At 37.3% G+C, this 24,134-nt stretch overlaps 1 protein-coding gene across 2 annotated transcripts in view; it reads right to left on the bottom strand.

Moving 5' to 3' along the window:
• The window catches only part of LOC122787442 (caspase-1-like), a 356,567-nt gene that overhangs the window by 84,657 nt on the left and 247,776 nt on the right, over positions 1-24,134 (bottom strand). For both annotated transcript variants that reach the window (XM_044054158.1, XM_044054157.1), the window contains exon 4: positions 21,747-21,920. In XM_044054158.1, the coding sequence (XP_043910093.1) occupies positions 21,747-21,920 (174 nt within the window). The remainder of the gene's footprint in view (positions 1-21,746; positions 21,921-24,134) is intronic.

Genomic DNA, 24,134 nt, shown 5'->3' on the forward strand with positions numbered 1-24,134 from the left:
GGGGAAACAGTTTTTACTCACTATGAATGAGTGTGGAACTGCCCACAGCAAAAACACAGGTCATCTTATAATGCCAACTGTAGTTCTGGTCAGTGCATTTTTCTTTCTTGTTGGTATTGAAGTATATTAAGGTGATCATCTCAGATTAATTGGTGCAGTGCATCATATGGTACTTTTGAGTTTTTCATAATATTTTAAGCAAGCTTAGCTAATCAAAAATGCACATTTTCAAAAAATATAATAAAATCATACTTCAAGCAAATATACAATCACTTTATCCATTTATGCATCCCATAGCATCAGCTGGAAATCCGACTTCATAAACATTGTGTCTTTATCCTTGAAGAATTCTGTAGAGACATTCATATAGAGCAGTAGTGTCCAACCCGCGGCCCTCAGAGCTTTTCCATGCGGCCCGCGACCCTTAAGTTAAAATTGTACTTTTTTTCCGTTTCTTTTCATGTCCGCATCGTTCAGCTGTTGTGCGCATGCGCCAAATTAGTTTTTTCCTGTTTTTTTCATGCCAGCGTCTTTCAGCTGGTGTGCGCATGCGCCAAAGCACCATTCCATAGTTTTTTGCATCGGTAGATGCATTCGCGCTAAAGAGCTGAAGGAAGAGGATTTGGAGATTGCGGCAGAAAGAATTGAGCGAGGGGGATTTACTGCACATCTTCTGCATTAACAGGTAAGCTTATAGTTATAGTAGACTGAACATTGTGAATGATACAAGATATGCTAAGAGCATTTTGGTGATTCATACAACATTCAGACACTTTTTTTATGCATGGGGATATGATGTAATACAGTCTTACTGTTCAAGTTCTGAACATTGTTCTAGGAACCAAGATCAAATTTTTAGTCCTTTCTTATTGTAAAGATTTACATGTGCAGTGATGTTGGGACGTCAGGATAGTATTAGCTTTGATGTAGATATGTTGCATTTAGCATTGTTTTGAATCACGATCGAGAATTCATATTAAAACAAACAAAAAAAAAAAGATGAGCATAATGCATTTAAGGTTATCAGTTAAGGTATGCTGAAAAGGTAGTCATACACCAGATATTTTTAAGACTGTTACATGTAGCAGTTGTGAGACTGTTAAATTTAACTGTATTGTAGTAGTCTGAAAGGGTTACTGAACATCATGGCGTTGTCAGTTAGGTCGTTCCCTACAGTGTTTCTCTGCTTCGTTCCTGTGTACTGTAACTAGTTGAGTAGTGAAAGGAAGAATTTTTGCCAGTAATTTGACTTTAGTAAGAATTCAGGTCAATTATAGCTGAAGAAACAGAGATTTTGGTAAGAGAAGTGAAGAACAAAATGTGCTGTTAGCTTTGGGAGGAAGGGTCTCCTGGCCTTATCCAAACTTGCTGCTTTTTGGGAGTTTTTGAAGTTCGCAACAAATAGAAAGCAGAAAATGGATACATAAGATAATGAGACATTTGGTAGTGTCCGATTTAAAGTAAACTGGTGGTGGGAAATGGGATTAGATGGGCTTACTTAAGAGCAAATAAGGTGTTGTAGGAGTCTGCATGCAAGTAGGAGATTTTGTGACCAGATGTAACATTTATTAAGTTTTTCTTGAGGTGAAAAGTGGTGAATGTAGTTTAAGAAGCTGATTAACTTTAACTTTACCTAAGCAGCTCTGCTAATATTGAGTTCTTAAGAACTGCTACATCCTTTATTTTAAATATTTGGAAAAGTAACCTGTGGAATCTTAATCTGTGACTACTCATAATAGAAGCAAAAGTCCCCAGGCAGATGCATAGAGGTCCCAGACATAAACTTTATTTTCTTGTGTGAGACCTTCACTCTTGGGCAGTTGGAAATGTATATTTCTTGCAAGCTATATGTTTTAGAGCAGAAACCAGGCTCCACTTTAGGTTTAGTAATTGTATGCATTAACACTGAAAATACAAACCTACGTGTAGTGAAGTCTGACTTTTTTGTCTGTTGTCATTATTAAAACTTTTCATTGCACATTGTTCTGGTGAAACATTTTCTCTTTCAAAGGTAATTTGCATATGAACTACTGTGGTGAGACATGCTAATCTTCAGGGGTAATTACAAATATCGCATTGTACTGTGTTGACATTTTTTGCGCAGTCATGATGATTCTACTTGTACTTGACTCATACTCCATTGGCCACTGTTTACTGAAGTGACACCTCACTGAAATCTTCACTCATTCACATGCTGCCTAACAACTTAAAATATCTCTAGTCACATGCATACTTGTCAAATGTGTAGAAAATTGCTTTTGCAAGGTTGCTATCTCACTGCAACCCCCCAACTCTGCCTACTGGTATATCGTAAGAAGTTGTAATGATTTAGTGAGGTCCTGTGATGTCAGGTGTCACTTTAAGTTGGGTTATGTAAGAGCACAAGGGGATCTTCCATTACTCCTTGTAAAAAAAAAAAAATGTGTTAACAGTTGTGCTGTGTCCTTTCAGGGTCTTGTTCGATGACCAGGGATTTTATTGCTATATCACTTCAGTAAGTAGTGCTCAGCCAAGTGGGCTGCAACAAGCTGGACTTCATATAATTCAAGTAGACCTATTAGAATCAAAATTGTGGTTGATATAAGTATTGACAGCTGCATTTGTTTTCTTTTTCCACTGCTGATCGTTTGTGCTCATGTAGAGAGCTAATTATGAATAATTATTAATTTTGTTTTAATTAATATGTACTTCTCTGCATACACTTAATATCATCAGATGAATGATCCTTCAGTTTTGAGTTATACAATTGGTGGAAATATTATAGCAATAACCCACGCCTGGGTGTGGGTAATGCTGGATTTACCCATGGTTGGCGTGGTTTGGTCCCGAGGGTCTACCTTGACCCATTGAAATTATGTTTCAACGAAACGTAAACAGACAAACTGTTTTGAAAATGCACTTTCGCAAAATAAAAATCTCTCTCTTTCGGATTTTCCCAGTTAGGGGTTGCCACAGTGGATCACCTTGTCCGCTCATGATTGGCAGTGGAGTTTTTCTGGTGTCAAGTTGCCAGCCTGGCACCCATCCTTCCACAGAAGGCACACACACACATACGCATGCACTCATGCCTAGGGCCAATTTTAGGGTGTCCAATCCACTTGCAGCATGTCTTTGGGGATGTGGGAGGAAACCGGAGCACCCGGAGGAAACCCACACGACCACAGGGAGGACATGCAGACTCCACACAGATAAACCCAAGGCAAAGATTGAACCGGACAGCCTCTTGCTGTGAGGCAACAACGCTAACTGCTGTACCACCGCTGCCATCCTAAACAAAAAAAACCCCACAACACAAACCACGTTTATGCAGGGGAGCAAGAGCCTCTGCACCCCCCACCCCCCGCTACTTTTATATTCTCACTCCGAGATCACACCAAAGTAGGGAAAAGGGAATATTCTCTTATCCCCTCTGTGCCGCGATCTAAGCAACAGCCCCCATTGCTGTTTGCTTCACAATGTGGATAAGGGAATTTTCCCTTTCCCTCACTGTAGTGCGATCTCAGAGTGAGAATATAAAAGTAGTGGGGTGTGGGGGGGTGCAGCCCCCCCACTTAGGGTGTTGTAGGGGGGCTTGCCCCCCTGCATAAATATGGTTAGTGTTGTGGTTTTTTTAAATTTTTTTTTTAATTTGTTTTTCGCAAAAGTGCATTTTAGCAAAAGTGCATTTCGCAAAAAACAGCTCACCTAATTACATTTTGTTGAAACATAATTTTGATGGGTCAGAGTAGACTCATATATATATATATATATATATATATATATATATATATAGATAGATAGATATGGAACACACACACACACACACATATATATATATATATATATATATATATATATATATATATATATATAAATGAAATGAGTGATTAACAAGGGGGTAGGTTTGAGGTACACCCCACGATATACCTCTCAACTTCTGAGTGCAAGAAATGCTATAAACAATGGAGACAAATAGGGTCTTTTTTTTTTAAATATTGTTCTTCTAAACTTAGAAAGTTGATAGAGTAACAGGTTTTGCATTAGCATGAATTTTTCTGAAGGGTATGTCATTATTTTCTGACTTCAGTATTCAATGATTTGCTAGAAACCCAAAAAGTTTATGAGGAACAGACCAAAAATATGAGCCAAAAATCTGAACATCCTGCACAAATCTGGACATTTGAGAGGTATGACCCATGGTCTTTGAAATAGATACCCTCCAGGAGAGAAGGGACTGGAGAGGTTAGGCTATAATCCTCTCAGTCCATTTAACTGGGAAATTTTTAAAAACCTTCATGGACGTAGAAGGGACTAAATATCAGGACAGTAAAAAAATTACACTGCTAGCACCTTGAGCTGATGTTTTCTTTGAAACACAAGCTCAAAAGTTTCATACCTGGTTATTTTCTGCTAATAGAACAGCAAGATCGGAATTACGTGATTTAAATAATGTACTTAAATTAAGGTTAAATTCTGAGAATCAACATACATAAAAAAATTACAGAAATGTTACCCACTTACAAATTTATAAGGACTTTGTCTGCTACTTTAAGAAAATGGGTATGTCAAAATGAGTCAGAAACTACTAAATTATATTACGCAATTCAATAATTTGCCATACAATGCAAAAATGTTTAAACCAGAAGAGTCAAAACCTATGATAAAACATGCATCATATTCTGGAAACAGTACAACATACCACACGCAGAAATATTCTGTTTTAAATGTGTGAAAATGGGAACTACAGCTAGATTTTGTACTAGTAGGATCTGCATTGAGAGAAAAGCATGCTGTAGGTGATATTGAGCCATTGATATATGCTAAACTATCGGAACGACTATATGGATCAGCTTTCTGCTACTGTACTATTGAAAAATTAAGCATGCTGATTTAATTTATGGCAGGGAGTTGCAAGAACCGCTAGTCACAAGAACGTATAAAGGCACGGTATCTCTGTAAAAAGAAGACCCTTACTAAAAAAAGCAGTTGTAGTCTGCATTCATGAAGATAAGGAAGCAGTATCCCTTTACACAAGAAGAATGCAAACTGTGTTTGGAAAATGAGTTCAGTGGGTTGATGTGGTTCCCATATTAAGACATGATATGACACTAGGGAAAGACTTTCCTCACTTTAAAGATTTGTGGAGGCAATTCAAAATCATTGACAGAAACATCATCACAAACCCTGTTGGATTCATCAAAAGGATCAAACATTTCAGAAAAAGGAGTATCACAAATAGATAAATCCAAAAAAGAATCACCCTCTTCCCCATCATTTACAATGTTACAAGATTGTTTATCTGCAAAAGACACTGAGGTGCAGTTTAATGCAAAACCTTTTAACGTCCCATAATAAAGCTGCCAGAGTAGGTAAATAGGTACGGACAAATTTACTACCTCTCAATAACACATTCCTCACTTTAAAGATTTGTGGAGGCAAGAGATCATTTTGATAGTCCATTTTAGAATAAGGAGAGGAACTGCAAGTGAATAAGAGTACAGATATTTTTCTGCCAAACATGGAAAGGGGGTGGAGTGCAACCATCAGACAGATTGACAAGAGTGTATGCATCCAGCAAAGATCAAATAATAATGTTAGAAAGCCTCAACAGGTCAAAAATCTGCTAAGGGTACAAAAATAAGAACCTCCACCATTCACAGAAGTATGTCCCCACAGGCACAGCAGTCTGTAACAACAGAACTAGAAGAAAGTAGAGAGTTATAAATTCAAATATTGCAAACTAAAGTGGTACAAAAAAGGGAGTAGAAGTGTCCTTGCAACTTGAAAGTTTTGCAAGACAGACAGTTGAAATAACTAGAAGTGAAAAGAAAGAATCTCTCACTGACAGGGCATATTTCAAGGGAGTGGCATTAGAAAGAATAGAAAATGCAGAACTTGAGTTTAATTCTAAACTTCCTCCACACCTTATTTCCACACACACCATAGGAAAAAAAAACGAACAAAAGGAGCAGAGTTTGGTTCCTCGGCTGTAATGCCTTCAAGGAATATTTTACAGCTAATTTATACAAACGAGTGAAATAATTAATGAATGAATCAATCAATTAACACGATTTAGAAAAAACCCCAAGTGCAGATTCCAACACAAATATTCCAACAGGACTTAAAAGACAGTGCACAAAACAATGCCTCATCTCAAACATCTTCTTAATGAATACATATACATGATATTTAAACTTGAGAATCAAATGCCAAAATTAACATCTAAATTCAATCTTGAAGGGTGAATAGTTCCAAAACTGATGATGAATCTGGTCTCCAAACGCAATAATTTCTGTGTGAAGTCATTCTCATTGATATCTTCGCCATGAGGTCTAGCTAGCACACTAAAGAAAAAACTGTCAATACTACCATTATGTACAGAACAAAAGTGTTGAGCTACTGGGCTTTCAAGCCTCGCATTTCTTATGTCCCCGAAATGTTAAAGGATTCTTAATTTGATCTTCCTTTTGGTCTGACCTATGTAGCATGTAATAGGGGAACAACCGCAACCCAAAATGTACACCAAACCATAAGATCCATAGTTAAAATGACACCTAGTCATACATTTCTTTCCATTAATAAATGTCCCATTTAAATTCCTTACTTTATTGCAACTTTACATTTACCACATGGGAAAGAACCCACCTCACCAATTTCCTGTTTACGTACACTCAAGTTCAACAATTCTTTGAGATTAAAAAACTTCCCATAAGAAAATGCAATTCTCTCTGGGAATAGCTTGCCCAGCAAAGCATCCTCACTAATAACAGGCCATAGATTGCTTACTAACCCTCTGAGAGTATCAGAAAAAGGGGAAAATGTATTCATGAAAAATATACTGTTTTTCTCTTCCCTGAGAGGTCCCTTATTCCTACTACACCATCACACTATCTAATTTCCTATCAGAACCTCTAACAAAATGGATACTATGACATTCAGTTTCCCCTGTAACCTTACTACAGGCCTCATGGATACACTTGAGAAAATACCCCCTATTAAGTAATCTGTGTTTGATTTTGGCAAATGCTATTCTCAATGTGTCCTTTTCAGATGCATTAGTAAAGATACGGTTGAATTCCTCATATGGAAGGGAATTTACTAAATGTGGTGGATGAGAAGTGTTTGCCTCCAGAAAATTATTGATTTCAGTTTCTTTATGAAATGGACTGAATTGTGACTTGCCATTAAGACCCACATATAGCTCAACATCAAGAAATTGCATAATTCTCCCATGAGTCCGATAAGTAAATTCTAGACCACAGGAATTCTTAGCCAAATCATCCATGAAAATATCAAATTCTTTAGGATAACCTCTGCACACAAAAATTAAATCATCTATGTATCACTTATACATTACCACTTTTCCAGAAAAAAAAACAAATTCTCAAAGTGTGCCATGAACAAAATAGCGTAAGAAGGAGCAAAAGAGGCACCTATGGCAGTGCCATCTATCTGCAAAAAATATTCCTTGCCAAAAACAAAAAAAAATTATGCATAAGAGAAAATTCTAATAGCTGCCTAATAAAGGAGGTACAAGGTCCTTCACCTAACATTTTAAAAATGGCTTCCAAAATCTGTTTAATGCTGATGTTAGTATAAAACAGCTTAATGTCCACACAGGCCCAATAGAAATTATCCTGCCATTCGATGTTCTCCATGCAGTCCATCAACTCTTTGGTGTTTTTAAAATGACACTGTACCCTAGACAGGTGAATCTTAAGTTGGGAATCCCAAAAAATTCCAACATTTTGTAAATAAGCCCCCACATTGACACAATTGGTGGTCTTGGGGGTTTCGTCATACTCTTGTGTATTTTTGGTATAACAAAAAATATGGCATTCCTAGGACTTTTAATAAAAAGCCTTTTCACATCCAAAGAAGCAAGGAACCCCAACCCGTTCTCTCCTCTCAAGTAACTCCAATAATAGGGAGTTGTATTCCAACAGGGGACTTGAGCGTAATGTCTGATATACCTTGTTATCAGACAGTAAATCATAAGCCATTTTGTTGTAATGCTTCTGAAACATAATCATCCAGTTAACCCCCCTTGTCAGCCTGTGTAAAAACATACTGATCATTTAATTTACGCAATTGTTTCAAAGCATTCCACTCCCTTTTGTTCAAATTAAATTGTTTGGTCTTCCTCATAAAATTTAAAAAAATCCACTTTCACTTGTTTGCAAAGCACCATTTCAAACATATTAATTGTCACAGAGGTTTTGGGTGGTGAAAAAGTACTGACATAAGGTACCTTTGGAATACTCAACTTTCCATAGCCCATTACATATTCAAAATCATTGACAGAAACATCATCACAAACCTTGTTGGATTCATCAAAAGAATCAAACATTTCAGAAAAAGGATTATCACAAATAGATACATCCAACAAAGAAACACCCCCTTCCCCATCATTTACAATGTTACAAGATTGTTTATCTGCAAAAAACACTGAGGTGCACTTTAATGCAAAACCTTTTAACGTCCCATAATAAATCTGCCAGAGTAGGTAAATGGGTAGGGACGAATTTACTACCTCTCAATAACACATTCCTCACTTTAAAGATTTGTGGAGGCAAGAGATCATTTTGACAGTCCATCTTAGAGTAAGGAGAGCTGCAAGTGAATAAGAGTACAGATACTTTTCTGCCAAACAAAAGGGGGTGGAGTGCAACCATCAGACACACTGACAAGAGTGCATGCATCCAGCAAAGATCAAATAATAATGTTAGAAAGCCTCAATGGGTCAAAAATCTGCTAAGGGTACAAAGAGAAGAACCTTCATCATTCACAGAAGTATGTCCCCACGGGCACAGCAGTCTGTAACAACAGAACTAGAAGAAAGTACAGAGTTATAAATTCAAATATTGCACACTAAAGTGGAACAAAATAGGGAGTATAAGTGTCCTTCCAACTTGAAAGTTTTGCAAATCAGACAGTAGAAATAACTAGAAGTGCAAATAAGGAATCACTCACTGACAGGGCATATTTCAAGGGAGTAGAGTTAGAAAGAATAGAAAATGCAGAACCTGAGTGGAATTCTAAATTTTCTGTCAAGCTAAATAAATAATCCCCAGACATGGAGAATCCTAATAAGGAGATTCTTGCTAAGAAGGAAAATAAAACTTAAGAAATACTTCATTACCATAATTAAAAAGGAAGAAACACTTTGTTTGTGTCTTTCGGCTTTTCCCGGTTAGGGGTCACCACACCGGAACTCTGGTCCGCTAATAACTGGTAGTTGATTTTTACGTGCCGAGTTACCAGCCCTGACGCACAACCTTCAACGAAGGTACACCCATTCACGCATGTCTCCACGCAGAAGACGCTCTAGCTTTGAATCGAACCGGACAGCGTCTTACTGTGAGTCGACAATGCTACAGCAGCACCACCACACTACCAGGTCAAAATACTACACTAGGTTTTGTCATTATAAGCCAGAAAACTGGAAAAGGGATGGCTGTAAAGTAGAGCTGAAATAACTTCTAAACAGAGAAGAAATGAATGTAGATAAGAAAATGAAACTGGGAGGGTGGTGTTCACGCACACTGAGGCAGAGGGAAAGCAATCTAATGAAGGAATGAAACATGAGAAATAGTACATACTGAAAGACAACACTTTGAACAAAGCTCTAATGATATTCCTGCTGTGCTAAAATAGAGAAACTTGAAAAAGGAGGGAAGTTTTGTGAGTTAGATTAAAGCTAAAGAACAAGAAAAAATAAAGTAAAGTAGAGATAGAAACTGGCACAAAGGAGGATTTGTATGAACTGCCTTTCTTTGGGGAAAAGTTAGACACTGAGACCCCCAGTGCATGTGCTAAAAGGACAGGAGAAAGAAACTTCTATCTCATAACAGACTGATTGAGCCTGTGGAAACTCCATTGCTGGCTGAACTCCAGGGAAGCAGGATAAACTTTAAAAAGTCAAAATGGGTGGATGAAATGTTTGAGCATACCTTAAGTTACAAAATGATTTATTGTAAACAGTAAACAAGGACAGAGAGGAGGCAGAATATTGGCTATTAGTGTCAGTGCCAGTGCCTCAACAGGTAGTACACTCACCTATGATGCTAGAAGATCAGAAGGCTTAGAGTTCAATTCCTACTGCAGATGGTTGGATTTAGTTTCAAATTACTGACAAGGCAGTAGGTGGTGCTGCCCCCTCCCTGAGTATGCACTCCTTCAGATGATACATTAAACCAAGGTCCCATCTACATGAGGTGGTGGCAGGTCAGATGGATGTGGACGATTTAATGGTACTTATTAAAAAGATTAGCAGAAGTTTCCAAGTGTCTTGTCCAAATTTCTCTCGTAGTATAAATGCCACCTTGGGTCTCTCCTGAAAAGTGACTACTAGCCTAAAAGGACTAATCCAGTCAACAAAGTGTTAATACATAAATTAAGTAATTGATTAATAGTACTCACATCTTTCAGGAACCTAGTGATGCAGTTTAGCATAGTCATGTACTAGCAGGATACTTAAGAAGGGAGACAAGACTAAAGCACAGATCCTAGCAAGATTTTTCTGCCCAGAAATAATGAAAGAAGCTGAGAACTTCTGTGCTGACTGCCCTGAATGCCAGACAACAGATCCTCACCCTGTCTTTAAAAATACTTTCATTGCAGTGCCACAAGTGTACTATTTGAACGTACTGCTAAGGATATTGGTGTATAGGTGATTCCCTTTCTAAGACTAACGTCAAATCTGTAGCTAAGGAATTAGTTTTATTTTTCATGGAATTGATACATAAATACATAAGAAGATATCCACTGACCTCAAGACACAATTTATGTCCAAAATAATGTACCAGCTGTTTAAATGGTTCCCTATTGAAATACTGAGACTCTTAATAGTGAACTCAAAGTGCAAAATGAAACAAAAAAAATTGCCAGAAAACTGAAATGCAAGGAACTCAGTATTCAAAGCTAGAGCGTGTGTTCTACAGAAAACATTTTTTTTGGTTAAATGTTAGCCCCACACCCTTCCCTCAAGCATAATAAATAGTTTGGCTGATCTATACTGGAAGAATCACAGTTCCCTATGTGCTCCCCAAAATGCCTGTGACCCTGCCCTCCCTAGTACAGGCAAAAGAGCCATGCCCCCTTTACTCTTCACCATGCCTGCCTGCCTGGATCCTCCAGTACCAGTATTAATAAGTGAGACACAGAGTTCCATGCCTCTCTTTAATGGAACCAGGCTACAGTCGTTTATGTTTACTGTAAAACATGTAGTGGGCTGAAACCAAAGGTTTCAAGCTGGGGAAATAAAAAGTATCATAGTATCACGGTTATTACCCTGTGATGTGTCAAAGTGAAGTAAAACTGAAATAACAATGTAAATAACACTGAATTAAACAGACTGTTGTTACAAATACATAAATAGTAATGTTTATTTAAGACAGACAACTATTTTTTTGTAGTAGTCAGAGAAGCTTCAAACAGGGATTAAACTAATGAGCAATTATTCCATTAAAATTATGCATAAAAGGAGAAAAATGGCCCTTTTAATCAGAGAATTTGGCCTCTTGATGCATGGGGAATTTGTGCCTCAAACAGCATTTCTGGGGGAGTTTGCTGCAACAAAGAGAGAGGCATTCTAGAATAACCTGAAGAATCCTGGGCATCTTCCACTAGGAATCCAGAAAGAAGACAGATAGATAAAAGCACCTTTGGGCTGTGGTAAAATTGGAATGAGAGTTTTTTTTTTTTTTGTTGGGAGTAGGGTAACTAGTAGAAAAGGTAATTTAAATATTTCTCTTGCTTCACCTGAATATATAAGAAGAGTTTGGATTAGTAATTTTTCTGCTTAGTAAAACTGCATTATTTTATGGCTGATGGTCTCTACTGCATTATTTTATAGCTAAGTGTGTGTGCATATACATATATATATATATATATATATATATATATATATATATATATATATATACTGAAAGAAAGACCCAGTCAGATTAGAGTCGCCAATGTGTAATACCTTAAACCTTCTGTAACAGAAGTCCCTGGGATTTGTGCAAATGATCCCTTAAAGACATGTCAGTCTTTCAGCAAAACCACACATTCTACTAGGGCAACATCTACCTCTACAGCATTTCTCAGGGGAGTCCCTACCAGGGACATTGTGGAAGCTGTGCTAGTGAGCTGTAGGCATGTGTGTTTCGTTTTTTTTTTACCTTGTCAGTACAGCAGAAATGGATTGTTTGGTTATATGTTAAAAAAACTGAGGTTAAAAACAAGCCTGATGTACATAAACTATAGAGTGCCTGCAAAATACCCAAATAACATTTAAACCAAAGGGAGACACATTACACTCACAAAAGTATAAGAAAGACCAAGCCAAGCTGGAATATTTTGACTTTATTGGCCTGAATGTACTCATAAAAACTTAAAAAAAATAAATTTATTGGCATACAGACACCATGTAGTAGTAACACTGCCATGTCCTTAAGGGATCACTTGCATATATCCAATGGGCATCCACTACAGGAGGTTTAAGGTATTACACAGTGAAGACTCTAACTTTGCTGGGTCTTTCTTGCAGTTATTATTGAACGGTATGTACGTGTGACCTTTTATTTAGGTTTGTGTGCATCTATTTATCTGTATACATATATATATATACATATATATATATATATATATATATATATATATATATATATATATAATATATAGATCTAGTGCTTTACATCGAAAGAGCACAGTGTTGATGTGTAAAATGTTGATGCAAAAATGTTGAATTAAGGAATGGCAACATGTAGTGTGTATGCACGGAGGATTATCCTAGAGTAGCCGAAACCAACAGCAAGTGCTTTTACAGGGCACAGTCCCCCACATCCTCTTCTAATTACATATATTAATGATATCACTCAATCCCCAGGGAAAGGGAATATTCCCCTAACCAGGAATTGTCGATCTCCTGTACATGTCAACATCTGATTATGTCTTCAAATGGTGTCAATCAAACATATGGCAACATTGTGCTTTTCTTCGATATAGTGCACTAGACCCATATATATATATATATATATATATACAAGGGAGCCCGCAGGATTTTTTGCAGGGGGGTGCAAAACCAAGCCCCACCCACACAGCCCCACCCCCTCTGCTGCCCCGCCCACTAAGCCCCACCCCCATCCCCTGCCCACGCAGCCATTCCAGTGTCCCATTACTTGGCTATTTCTCCCCATTTGTCATAGACACTGTTCAAATCTCTCAGTGTGCATACTGTTTTATGCTTTACTTCTACAATGATTACAGATATCTGGATTTCATTTACAACTTTTATTTCAAATTTTATAGCACAAACACTGATAGACATTTACTAAACCTAAACCAAGCAATAGTCTTACAATGAAAACAAACAGCATTAAAACTTCTCTACCTTTGAAACCCACATTCAGAAACAGCATCGAAACCCACATTCAACGAACATGCATCTGGCCAGTGGCAGGGTAAGTTTACCTTTGGCCTGTTTCCAAATCATAGGCTCCTTGCACACATTTTTAGAACCATGCAAAAGTTATTTGATTCACCTTCCTGACTGTATTAATTATACTACATAATAATTGAATTATATCCCTTGTATAATACAGCACCACTTGTTAGAGTGCATTTTAAATTTATAGTTCTGAGCATTTTTCCTTTAAGCAATGAAACAAATCATATGAACCAATAATGACAACCTGCCCAATTCAGAACATTTCAACCATAAAGGGCCACTCAAACATCTGTCATACAATCCACCAATATCAATCAATATGCAGAATCTCTGCAGAAGTAAAAGTCATCTGAATAATTCCACATTAAAGAGATCCGAAACCAATGAAGAGGTTGTTGCTAGAAAAAGCTTTATATTTCAGTGTTTCTTTTACAAATTCACTGCCTGTTGCCCTTGAAGAATAAATTGCCTGTGCTACATTAAAATAAATGGTAAGTTGGTATATTGCAATGGGGAATGGGTGGCAAGCTGAAAAACAGGTTCATAGTTATTAGGTGTCTCATCCAAAGGAGGACATACTAAGAACAGCAGTACCATACCCCCCCTTAAAATACAAATGTACATGCTGTATGAATAGAACCTACAGCCCTTTGCATCAAGATGCTTCCTACTGTCCTAACACTGCTTTAAAATTCTATACCACAATAATGATACCATTTGCTAAACAAAACAGTTGCACATTTTAAGCAGACTTAGCATGAGCAGCATTAACCTTTGCTTCCCTTGAAGCTCATAATTCCTTGAAAATGCACTTGAAAACAAATTCCACCTGTTAGATCTAACTAGGGCATTTCTCTCTCTCTCTCTCTCTCCGAATCTGTCACACACACCTCAACTTCTTAGTGCAAGAAATACATAAATAGATTTTTTCAAAGTTACAACAACTTTAAACTGTGTGTGACCATGGTGTGTGTTAGTTTTTGACAGAAAGGTATAAAGGAATTCATGTCTATGTATATAGTTGAATCTCTCTGTACTGAAGTACTCCCTACCATGATGCTGCTTTAATAAATAGTGTGTTTGCATTCAGAAACTGTTACAGCTTTTATACTGAATTTTATAGCTACATGAATTAGAAAATAACCAATTTCCTTTTCAGAGCCTAAGCTAAAAAGTCCACTCCTTACAAGCACTGCTTCCCCTGGAAAACATCTATATATGCATCATCACAGAGACCTAGTTCAAGACCGATGACAGCACTCCTTTAATGCAGAATTTCAATACCTGCCACAAGTTCAGGCCTACCACCTTAGATGAAAGGGTGATGGTGTCTACATATTCTTAAAGAACAATTCATCTCCAGACTTGCTAGGTGAGATAATGACGTGGAATTCCTCTGCATACAACTTAGCATTAACAAAACTCCTTACTGTGTCATACCTAACTCTCTATGTACCCCATCAGTCCATATCTCCTACCTAACTAATATAGTGTCCCTATGCATTAAGCCAACAACATTATTCTAGGAGACTTCAATCACGTTTTCTTCCAAAATTTCCATTTTGAGGAGGGATTATTAGGGAGATCAACATTTTGAGCCAAAACTGGGGACAATGAAGAGGTTTGGATATTCCTAATTCTACAAAGCGATTTGCACATACCTCTCATCCTCTTAATGCAGGAAATCAGGACAAGGCCAAATATTGGGAGAACATACAAACACTACTAAAAATTGTTCTTGTACAAACTTAAGACAAGTGATAGAATAGCAGGTCTTGCATTAGCATACATTTTTCTGAAGGTTATGACATCTGAAACTCAATGTCCATCATTTAGTGACTTCATTCCTAAATTATTTGCTAGAAAATCACAAATTGTATGATGAACAAACCAAAATAAGAAGCAAATATCTATTCATTCTACAAAAATATGGGCAACTGAGAGGTACAGTTCAATCGGGCTGTCTGAGATTGCTACCCCCTCACAAAATCATGGTCGAATGGAGCCTCCCCTGCAGCCATTCCAATGCTGCATTCCTTGGTTATTTTGCCCCAGTTACCATAAGCACTGTAATGTACATACTGCTTTACTTCTGCGATGATTTAGATTTCATTTGAAAGTTTTATTTTGCATTTTACAGCACAAACCCTAATAGATATCTGTTAAACAAAGCAATGCAGTCTCACAATGAAAATAGACTTAGCATTAAAACTTTTCTGCCTTTGAAACTCACATGCATTGAAACAGCATTGAAACCCACATTCAAAGAAAATACATTTTGCCAGTGGCAGATAAATATTAACTTTGGGCTATTTTCAAAATCATAGGCCCCTTGAACATGAAACATACACATGCTCTTTGATACACCTTCCTGACTGCATTACATTATATTCTTTGTACAATATAGTACAGTTGTTAGAGGGCATTTTAAATTTATTGTTTTAAGCATTTTTCCAGTAAACAATGAAACAAAATGCATACACCAAATGACAAAACTGCCCAATTCAGAACATTTCCATGATAGAGAGACTACTCAACCTTCTATAGTCCACCAGTATCAGTAAATATGCACAATCTCTGTAGTAGTAAAATCCACATTAAAGACATCTGTAACTAATAAAGAGGTTGCTGCTAGCAAACAACTTTATATGTCATTGTTTCATCTACAATAAAGTGCCTGTTGCCCTTGAAGAATAAATTGCCTATGTTGCATGCATTAAAAATAAGCTAGTAATACCACAATAGGGAATGGATAGCAAACTGATAACAGGTTCATAGTTACTAGGTATCTTTGCCAAAAGGACTGCAGCATCCACCCCTTTCATAACACAGTACAATATCAGCAATGCATCTATCTACTGTGGGAGTAGAACCCACAACCTTGAGCATCAAAAGCAAATACACTAGCTGTTGTGCTATTAACAATGCAAGCAGACTAAGCATAAGCAGCACTAAACTTTTGTTCCCCTGCAGCTCTCAGCTCCTTGTAAAATCTACTTAACACTCAGCTGTATCTCTGAACTTTGCAGCACAAGAAATCTGGAAAAAGCCAAAATTTATTGGGGGGGGGGGCCAAAAAACAGGGACACATTTTAAACATTGTTTGTATAATGTTGGAAAGTTGCTAGAATAAAATGCTGCATTACCACCATATATTTCACTGCCACGTCTTGAACCCAGGGGACCCTGTGCAAAACAGAGCAACATACCATTATGCCAAATAAGCTGTTTTGTGAAAGAGGAAGATGGAAACTTAAATGGCTACCATCTAGTGAATTCAGTTCTCACCATAGCACAGCTGTCAACCTCTTAGCACAAAACACCTGAACAAAGCCAATAATGGGTGAATACAGCCCCCAAACATTCAGTGAATTCAGTTCTCACCATAGCTCTCATCAATCTCTTAGCAAAAAACAACCGGACAAAGCTAGTAATGGGGGAATATAGCCCCCTGCCCCCAAACATATTCAGTTCTTACCATAGCTCTCAACCTTAGCACAAAACCTGGATGAAGCCAATAATGGGGGAATACAGTCCCAAAAATAGGGACAAATTTCAAATAACCATCTTATACACTTAAAAAATTGCTAGAATAAAAGCTTTTGTGTTACCATGCACTTTCTGAAGAATATGAAGTCTGATATTCAAATGTGTGTCATTTTTAACATTTGTTAACCAGGAACGTCTGACTTGGAACAAAAGCTAACTTTTAGTAGGTAAGGCATCCCAGCCAAGAATCAAACCAAAGAACATGTAGCTGTCAGGCAACACTGCTACCACTGCATCAATGCACTACTGGCTTTGCAAGGGCACAAAAATACAGAAACCACAGATTTTATGAAGAACAGATCTTAAAATGCATCCATTCTACACTTCCTTTTATACAAATACAGAGGAAATACCATACTTTCAATTTAACAATCAATCAATTAATCCAATAGCTACTTAAAGTCACAATTGCTTAGATACACTCAGTAATTAAACCTGAACTCTAGCTACAATTGCAACCTACAAGTATACATTATATTCGCTATGGGTTTGAGCACACTAGATAATGCATAGACATTTCTCACCGCTACAAATCTATGAACATGAACTAAATATAGAATGAAAACACATTATAAAACAAAATAAAATAAAATATTAATAATCTCTGACAAAAATATATATAAAGTTAATATAATACCATTAAACAAAATATATGAAAACAAGCATATATACTATGTATGTGCATAAATATAAATGCATATTTGTACTTGTTGTGGAGTGACTTGAGTTTGTGCATTATGTGGCGGATCCTGGCACCCAACAGGCAGCTGATAGTAACTTTCTCCTTGTTTAGCCTGAGGAGTGGAACATCAGTGTGCCTGACTATAGAGTCACCAATGACTAGAGTGTTGGATATGTTGTTATGACTTATGGGCTGTGGTTGAGTGACACACTGAGTTTGTGAGCTATGTGTCATTTGGGTCGTGTTGGGGGGCTGGAGGTTGCTTGCATTGCTGCTTTGGAAGTCCCTGTTGCTTGGGCAGATTTTTATTGAGAGCCTCCATGAATGTAGGTGTGTGTTTTGTGTTTCTATGTGTGTGTTTTGTTGGTGTAGGTTTTGAGGGACTATGTGATGAGTGTGGTGTGGTGCAAGTGTTTACCCTCTCCTCTTGACTATCTAGTCCAGTCTTGGTTGAAGAGAGCTTTGGTTCCAGTTTGGCTATATAAGAGCATCTCTCACAGGTTATAGTGTTGGGTGGTAGGAGGAGAGGGTTGTCTGTGTACATGAGGCAATTGCTGCATTGCCCCAGGATGCCCAGATTCATCAGGTAGATAGGAGAAAACACCGGTAGCTGACCCTTAGACATGCCTGGATAGGTGCTTATTTATTAAGTACTAAAACTTGTTTTCCTCTAGACAAGTGAGGAAAGTTGAGTGCTGTAGTAAATTGTAGCTTATTTAGTGCTTACAATGAGTTCTGAACAAGTGCTGAGCTCAAAGAAACAGATTTGAGTGCTACAACTAAAAAACTGGCTAGTTCTAAGGGAAAATTGAGGAGCAGACTTTGACGCCGGGAATAGTTTAACCCTAGCTAAGCGGCGGGGGCTCAGAAGCTTACAAACAGTCCTGGATACAGCAAATCTGTATCTGGACTAGACTACTTAAAGGAAAGGCAGGAAACAAGTTTAAACATTTTTTTTGGTAAAGTGGAAAGGGAATAAGGAGGAGCAGAAGATACAAAAATCAGAACAAACAAACCCAAACAGGTGTTTAACAAATATAGAAAAATTCCAGTTAATACCTCACACACAGTGAAACTAGCTAGAAAAGTATGCAGCAGACAATAGAAGTGCTATAAATAACCAGTAAAAATAAACAAAAAATAGGATACTTGTACTTGTTTTCTCTGGCCTTGTATGTACCTCTTATTTGGAAAAATGTGAATACGTGTCCATTGTCTGATGGAAAGAAAGTCTGAAACTGAAATGCCTGTCATTATTTCGTGACTGTTCCTCAATGATTTGTCAGAAAAAAATACATTTTATGAGAAACAAAGTCAAAAAATAATGACATGCTTTTTAATTTCAGAGTCCTTCATTCAGACTAGTGCTTGTCTAAGAGATAGCAATTAAAAAAAAAAAGTCTGACCACTCAACTGGACTTTTGCTGTTAGTATATGCTCAATTTACAATGGGCACACTGGTTGGGCTGACCAATCAGCGTGCTTGTTTCTGAATGTTAATGGCCAGTCACTGTATAATTCAGAATATTCATGTATTCCTAACTCAAGCATGATATTTGTATAAGTAGTAGTGGTCATGACACTTTCATTCATTACCTTGATTGTGAAAGGATTTCATTTAGATGGACTTCCTCATTAAAAGCACTAATTAACTAAATAAATTGGGTTAATTAAGAATTGCATTGTCTAATCTGCATCATTCTTTTTGGGAGAGTCACTCTTGGAGCAATATTGTTTACATCTGTACTTTTGAAAACTTTGAAAAATATGTGAAAATTTGAAGGGTTTCATTCTCTTTTTTTGGTCATCTGTATAAAACTCACTACCACCTGTCTGAGTGTCCATATTTATATTTTCTATGGCACATCTTAAAGCAGCTGAAATGAGTACTTACATAAAATGTGTGAATCTTTTATTCGAAGCGGTACCATTTTTACAAAATGAAAATTATTGACTTTCTTTACAACATTCAAAGTCTCTTTTGTTGTGTTAAAATTTCCAAAATTGTGTTCCTTTGCTGTCTTACAGTGCAGCTTTGTACAAGTTAAAATACATTTTATACTCACTTCTAATTTCTAATTATCAGATCTTGCATGACTGAATATGTATATATACACACACCTACCTCTCCCTTCTACATTCATCTGGCGCGTTAATAGTCCAAACATCCTCTGCAATTCAAATCCCCGGTAAGCGCGTAAAAGACGTAAACCAATGATCGCACAGACACAGAAGATGAAAACGGGTCGCAAAGACCTGTTGCGTCTGTGCAACCAGAAAGGATGCAAAGGGCACTCTTAAAGGGGAACGCGATGCAAAGGGCATTCTTAAAGCGAACGCTTAAAAAAGCGAAAACATTTTTTTTTTTTTTTTAATTAAAATAAAATTGCATTTTCAGCCATCCGGTTCCAGGGGGGTGCAAGTGCACCCCCTTGCACCTGCCTGCGGGCGCCCTTGTATATATATATATATATATATATATATATATATATATATATATATACAAGGGCGCCCTATATATAGATCCCCTTCATATGTTCAGAATACCAGAATATTGAACTTCTGATCATCAAAGACCAGAGGATCAAAGTTCTGAAATACAAACCTTGTGAATGTAGATCACCGTACAGAGCGGAATGGGAATTTTTCCCATTCTCTTCACTGTAGTGTGATCTTGGAGTTGGCATATTTAAGTAGCAGGAGGTATCGGGGGTACAGGGGGCTTGCCCCCCTGCAAAAACATGAACTCAGAAGTTTTCACATTAAAATTTTTTTTTTTTGTTGTTGGTTCGATATTTCAAAACTTTGATCCTCTGTAGATATAGATATGGGTCTACTTTGTGTTATCGAAATGTCACTTACCCGAAAATCACATCCACGAGATGACTTCACCAAAAACTTTATTTTAACAAAAACCTGAATCACTGGAGTTTTACTCCAGGAAACTAACCACTTGGCCACCACAAAAAAAAAAAAAAAAAAAAAAACAAATGAAGGGAAGCAAATCAAACCCACCGAAGTGGGTGGGGGGCTATGCCCCTTACAACCCCTCAAGTAAATATTCCAACTCCGAGATCACACTATAGTGGAGGAAAAGGCAAAGTTCACCATTGTGGCCAAATGGTTAATTTCCCAGAGTAAAACTCTGGTGATCCGGGTTTTCATTAAAGAGAAGTTGTCTCATGGACGTGACTTTCGGGTAAGTGACATTTTGGTGTGTGTGTGTGTGTGTGTCTTACTGTACATACTGTCCAGATATACAATAGAGGCATATAATGGTAAGAACTACTGACGATTTTAATGATACCAATTATTACTGTGATTATACGCAGTGATTGGCACATACAATGCCATATCCAGACTGTATGTCATTTGAGGTGAATGCACATTGTATTTCTCCTTTCTGTAGTTCTGCAGTAGAAGCCTGTCTCACAGTGCTTCTGTCACTTTGTTCCATGAGGTTGATTTCACTGTGGCAGGAATTGTAAAAGAAGGACAGAAGCTATGGTGTTGCTCATTGTATACATTGTCACTATGTGACGTTCACATGTGCAAATCAAACTTTAGTCTTTTAAAAATTCTAGAAATGCCTTCTTAATAGGTTCATAGGTAGGTACTAGGCTATCAGCCTTGGGGCCTATACAAGCCCAGCCAAAAAGGTACCCTGGCTTTTGCCACCCAAGAAAATTATTTTCCTGTGCCACTGTTGAGCAGAGTCACAGAGGTGATCCCCGGGGTGAATTTCCTATTTCCCATCCAATCATCAAGATTTTTCTTGAAGAGTGCTAATGAGGAGCTTTGTTTGATATAGATGGGTAGTTTATTCCAGAGTATGGGAAGTCTCTGGGACAGGAATCTATCCCTCCGGCATGTTCTGTTTAATGTGGTGACAAGGTTTAGGTCCCTAGAGCGTGTAGCTCGGAGGGATTGGGATTTCTTTAAGTGGGCCATGTCCAACAGCTCTGGGTTTGACATAAACTTAACATAAAATTACTCATATCTGTCCTCCTTGAAATACTAGTAATTGTAGAAAATGAGACCTACTAAAAAGCTCTGGATGCACCAGAGTTTCCTGACCAAAAAGATTAATGAAGGTATTACCTGGGAGTTTAAATCTTTGTGAAGTTTTACTTCATAACCCAGCCCTTCCAAGAGTTTCTTCATTTCAGTTTGATCCACTTCAGCTCCATTTCTCTTGTTTAGGTGTTCAAATGTAGTGTTGTTGATAATTAATGCAAATCGTTGTCTTTTATTTTTATCCACAATGGGATAAATCTGCAAATATATAAAAACAAACAAAATAAATCAGTCAATCACTGGTAGTTGCATTGCTACAAAAATCATAATTCTCTTTCTTGCGATTTGTAGTTCCTCTCCAGAAGCCTGATTCACTATGGTGTTTTCATGAAGTAAAGGAGGCTTCTTCCTGACATATTTATTGTGCGCACTCTTGATTTTAGGAACAATTTTCTTCATCTCAGAGCATAATTAAGACAGTAAGAAAAGAACTATGACTAAGTGTGCTAAATACTTCTGTTTTTATGTTTGCTAAACTGCATATTTTCTATACTCTTTAGAACTTGTATGACAAAATACAAAATAAAACATGAATGTGATAAAAGATAAAGTGAAAACATGTATCCTATTAGAGAAGCACGAACTTCTCACATTCTTCTGGTTTTCTTTTTATTACCAAACGATTCTGCTCCTTAAGCCCAGACTTTAATTCCAAGTCATACAGCTGCATTAACTGCCTTATCTGCTTATCCCTTTGCTTCAGTAAAACAAACCTGATGAAGTAGTCATCCTTAGTACATCATCCAAAATTAGTTATCAGTCCTGGCTAACATCAAAGGAGGTGAGATCAAATATCAGACACTATGGTCTTAAGCTTGACTGATTTTCCATTTTTCTGACATCTCTACTGCAAGTACACATACATGCACAGAATTTTTCTATGTATGGAAAAAATACAACAGAATGGAAATGAAAGGACTGAACACATGGTGTAAATCAAAGAATTATGAATTAAGACACTGAGATAAATGTTGGTCTGTAAAATGACTGCAGGAAACCCTGACTATGCTGTAGTTTGTCCACGTTTGATTAACAGCTCAGAAGCTAAAGGAACTGACAGGAGTGACAGTAAAATGACAGTAACCTCCTTCTTGGTGGGAGAGCTGTGGGCAAGTGTATGGAAGAATGACAGAGCTGCCATTTTCAGTGCAGACTGATAGCAAAACCAGCACATCTGGTTACAATTTGGGATAAGCTGCTAATGATTTGTGTTATCCACAGAAGCAGCGACAGTCCAAATATCAGCCTATTCCATGCCAAGCCCTTGAGTTTAAAACAGCCATGTAGGGGAGAGAGTGAAAGAAATTTACTGATAGCTGTTTAGAGGATGGCTGCACTTTGATCATTTTGTGAGCATCCAGATACTCATCAGACAACAGGGGCAAAATATAAAGCAATGAGAAAAGAAAACACGTTGTGTTGCATTAAACTGAAAACATGAGCAGCTAAAGCAATACAAAAAAGACACTGAGTTGCATTAAGTTGAATTCATATGCAGTGGAAGATCAGGATGCAGAAACAATCACCTATACATAAAGCTGCTAAATTAGAGACAAACATATTTCTCTGAAGGTGTTCATATGTTCATTTCTGCAAGTTGTGGAGTATGCTTCTGATACAGTTAAATCAAAATTGCTGAATTGTAATTTGTCAAATTAGTGCAACACTGTATACATGCAGCATACTATGGCTGATGTAGGAACATGAGCTGCAGCCTGACTGAAAATGCAACAGTACTTATTTTTCTGTAATTAATGTAACACCCTGAAATCTACAAATCTCAAAAAGCAAGGCAGATGTCTGATCCACAAATGTATACTCAACAAACAAAAGAAAAATGTAGTCACTGGCATTTCTACTATGATCAGCAGCAGTGGTGAAACTTCCAGGAGTACATTAGAGAGATGGAACTCAAACAATAGATGTAAAAACAATGCTTGTAGCAGCAGTAACACCTCATATGCTGAGGTTATGTACTGCAACAAAAATATAGTCCAGGCAAGAATAACTGTCCTTACTGTTCACAAGTCACTATAACTTAGATGTAGCGCAGTCATTGACAGCTGTTCCCACTATTCATAGTCAGTACAACACACATACAGTCCCATAAATGAATAACTGTCTTTACTGTTCTCAATTGCTAAAACACAAATATTGTCTACGTATGGATAACTGTTTTTACTGTTCAAAGTCAATACAACACAAATACAGACCAGACATTAATAACTGTCCTTACTGCTCAGAATCAGTGTGTACAATGCACACAAACAATCCAAGCACTAACTGTCTTTACTGTTTTGTTAGTACAATACAAATATATTCCGGGCATGAATGTGCCCTTGCTATTCATATTCAATACAACACAACTACTGTTTGATCACGATCAGTACACAACTATAGTTTATGCATAAA

Source organism: Protopterus annectens, chromosome 13.part0, assembly GCF_019279795.1.
Source record: "Protopterus annectens isolate FY-2018-M chromosome 13.part0, PAN1.0, whole genome shotgun sequence".
NCBI classification, from domain to species: domain Eukaryota; kingdom Metazoa; phylum Chordata; order Ceratodontiformes; family Protopteridae; genus Protopterus; species Protopterus annectens.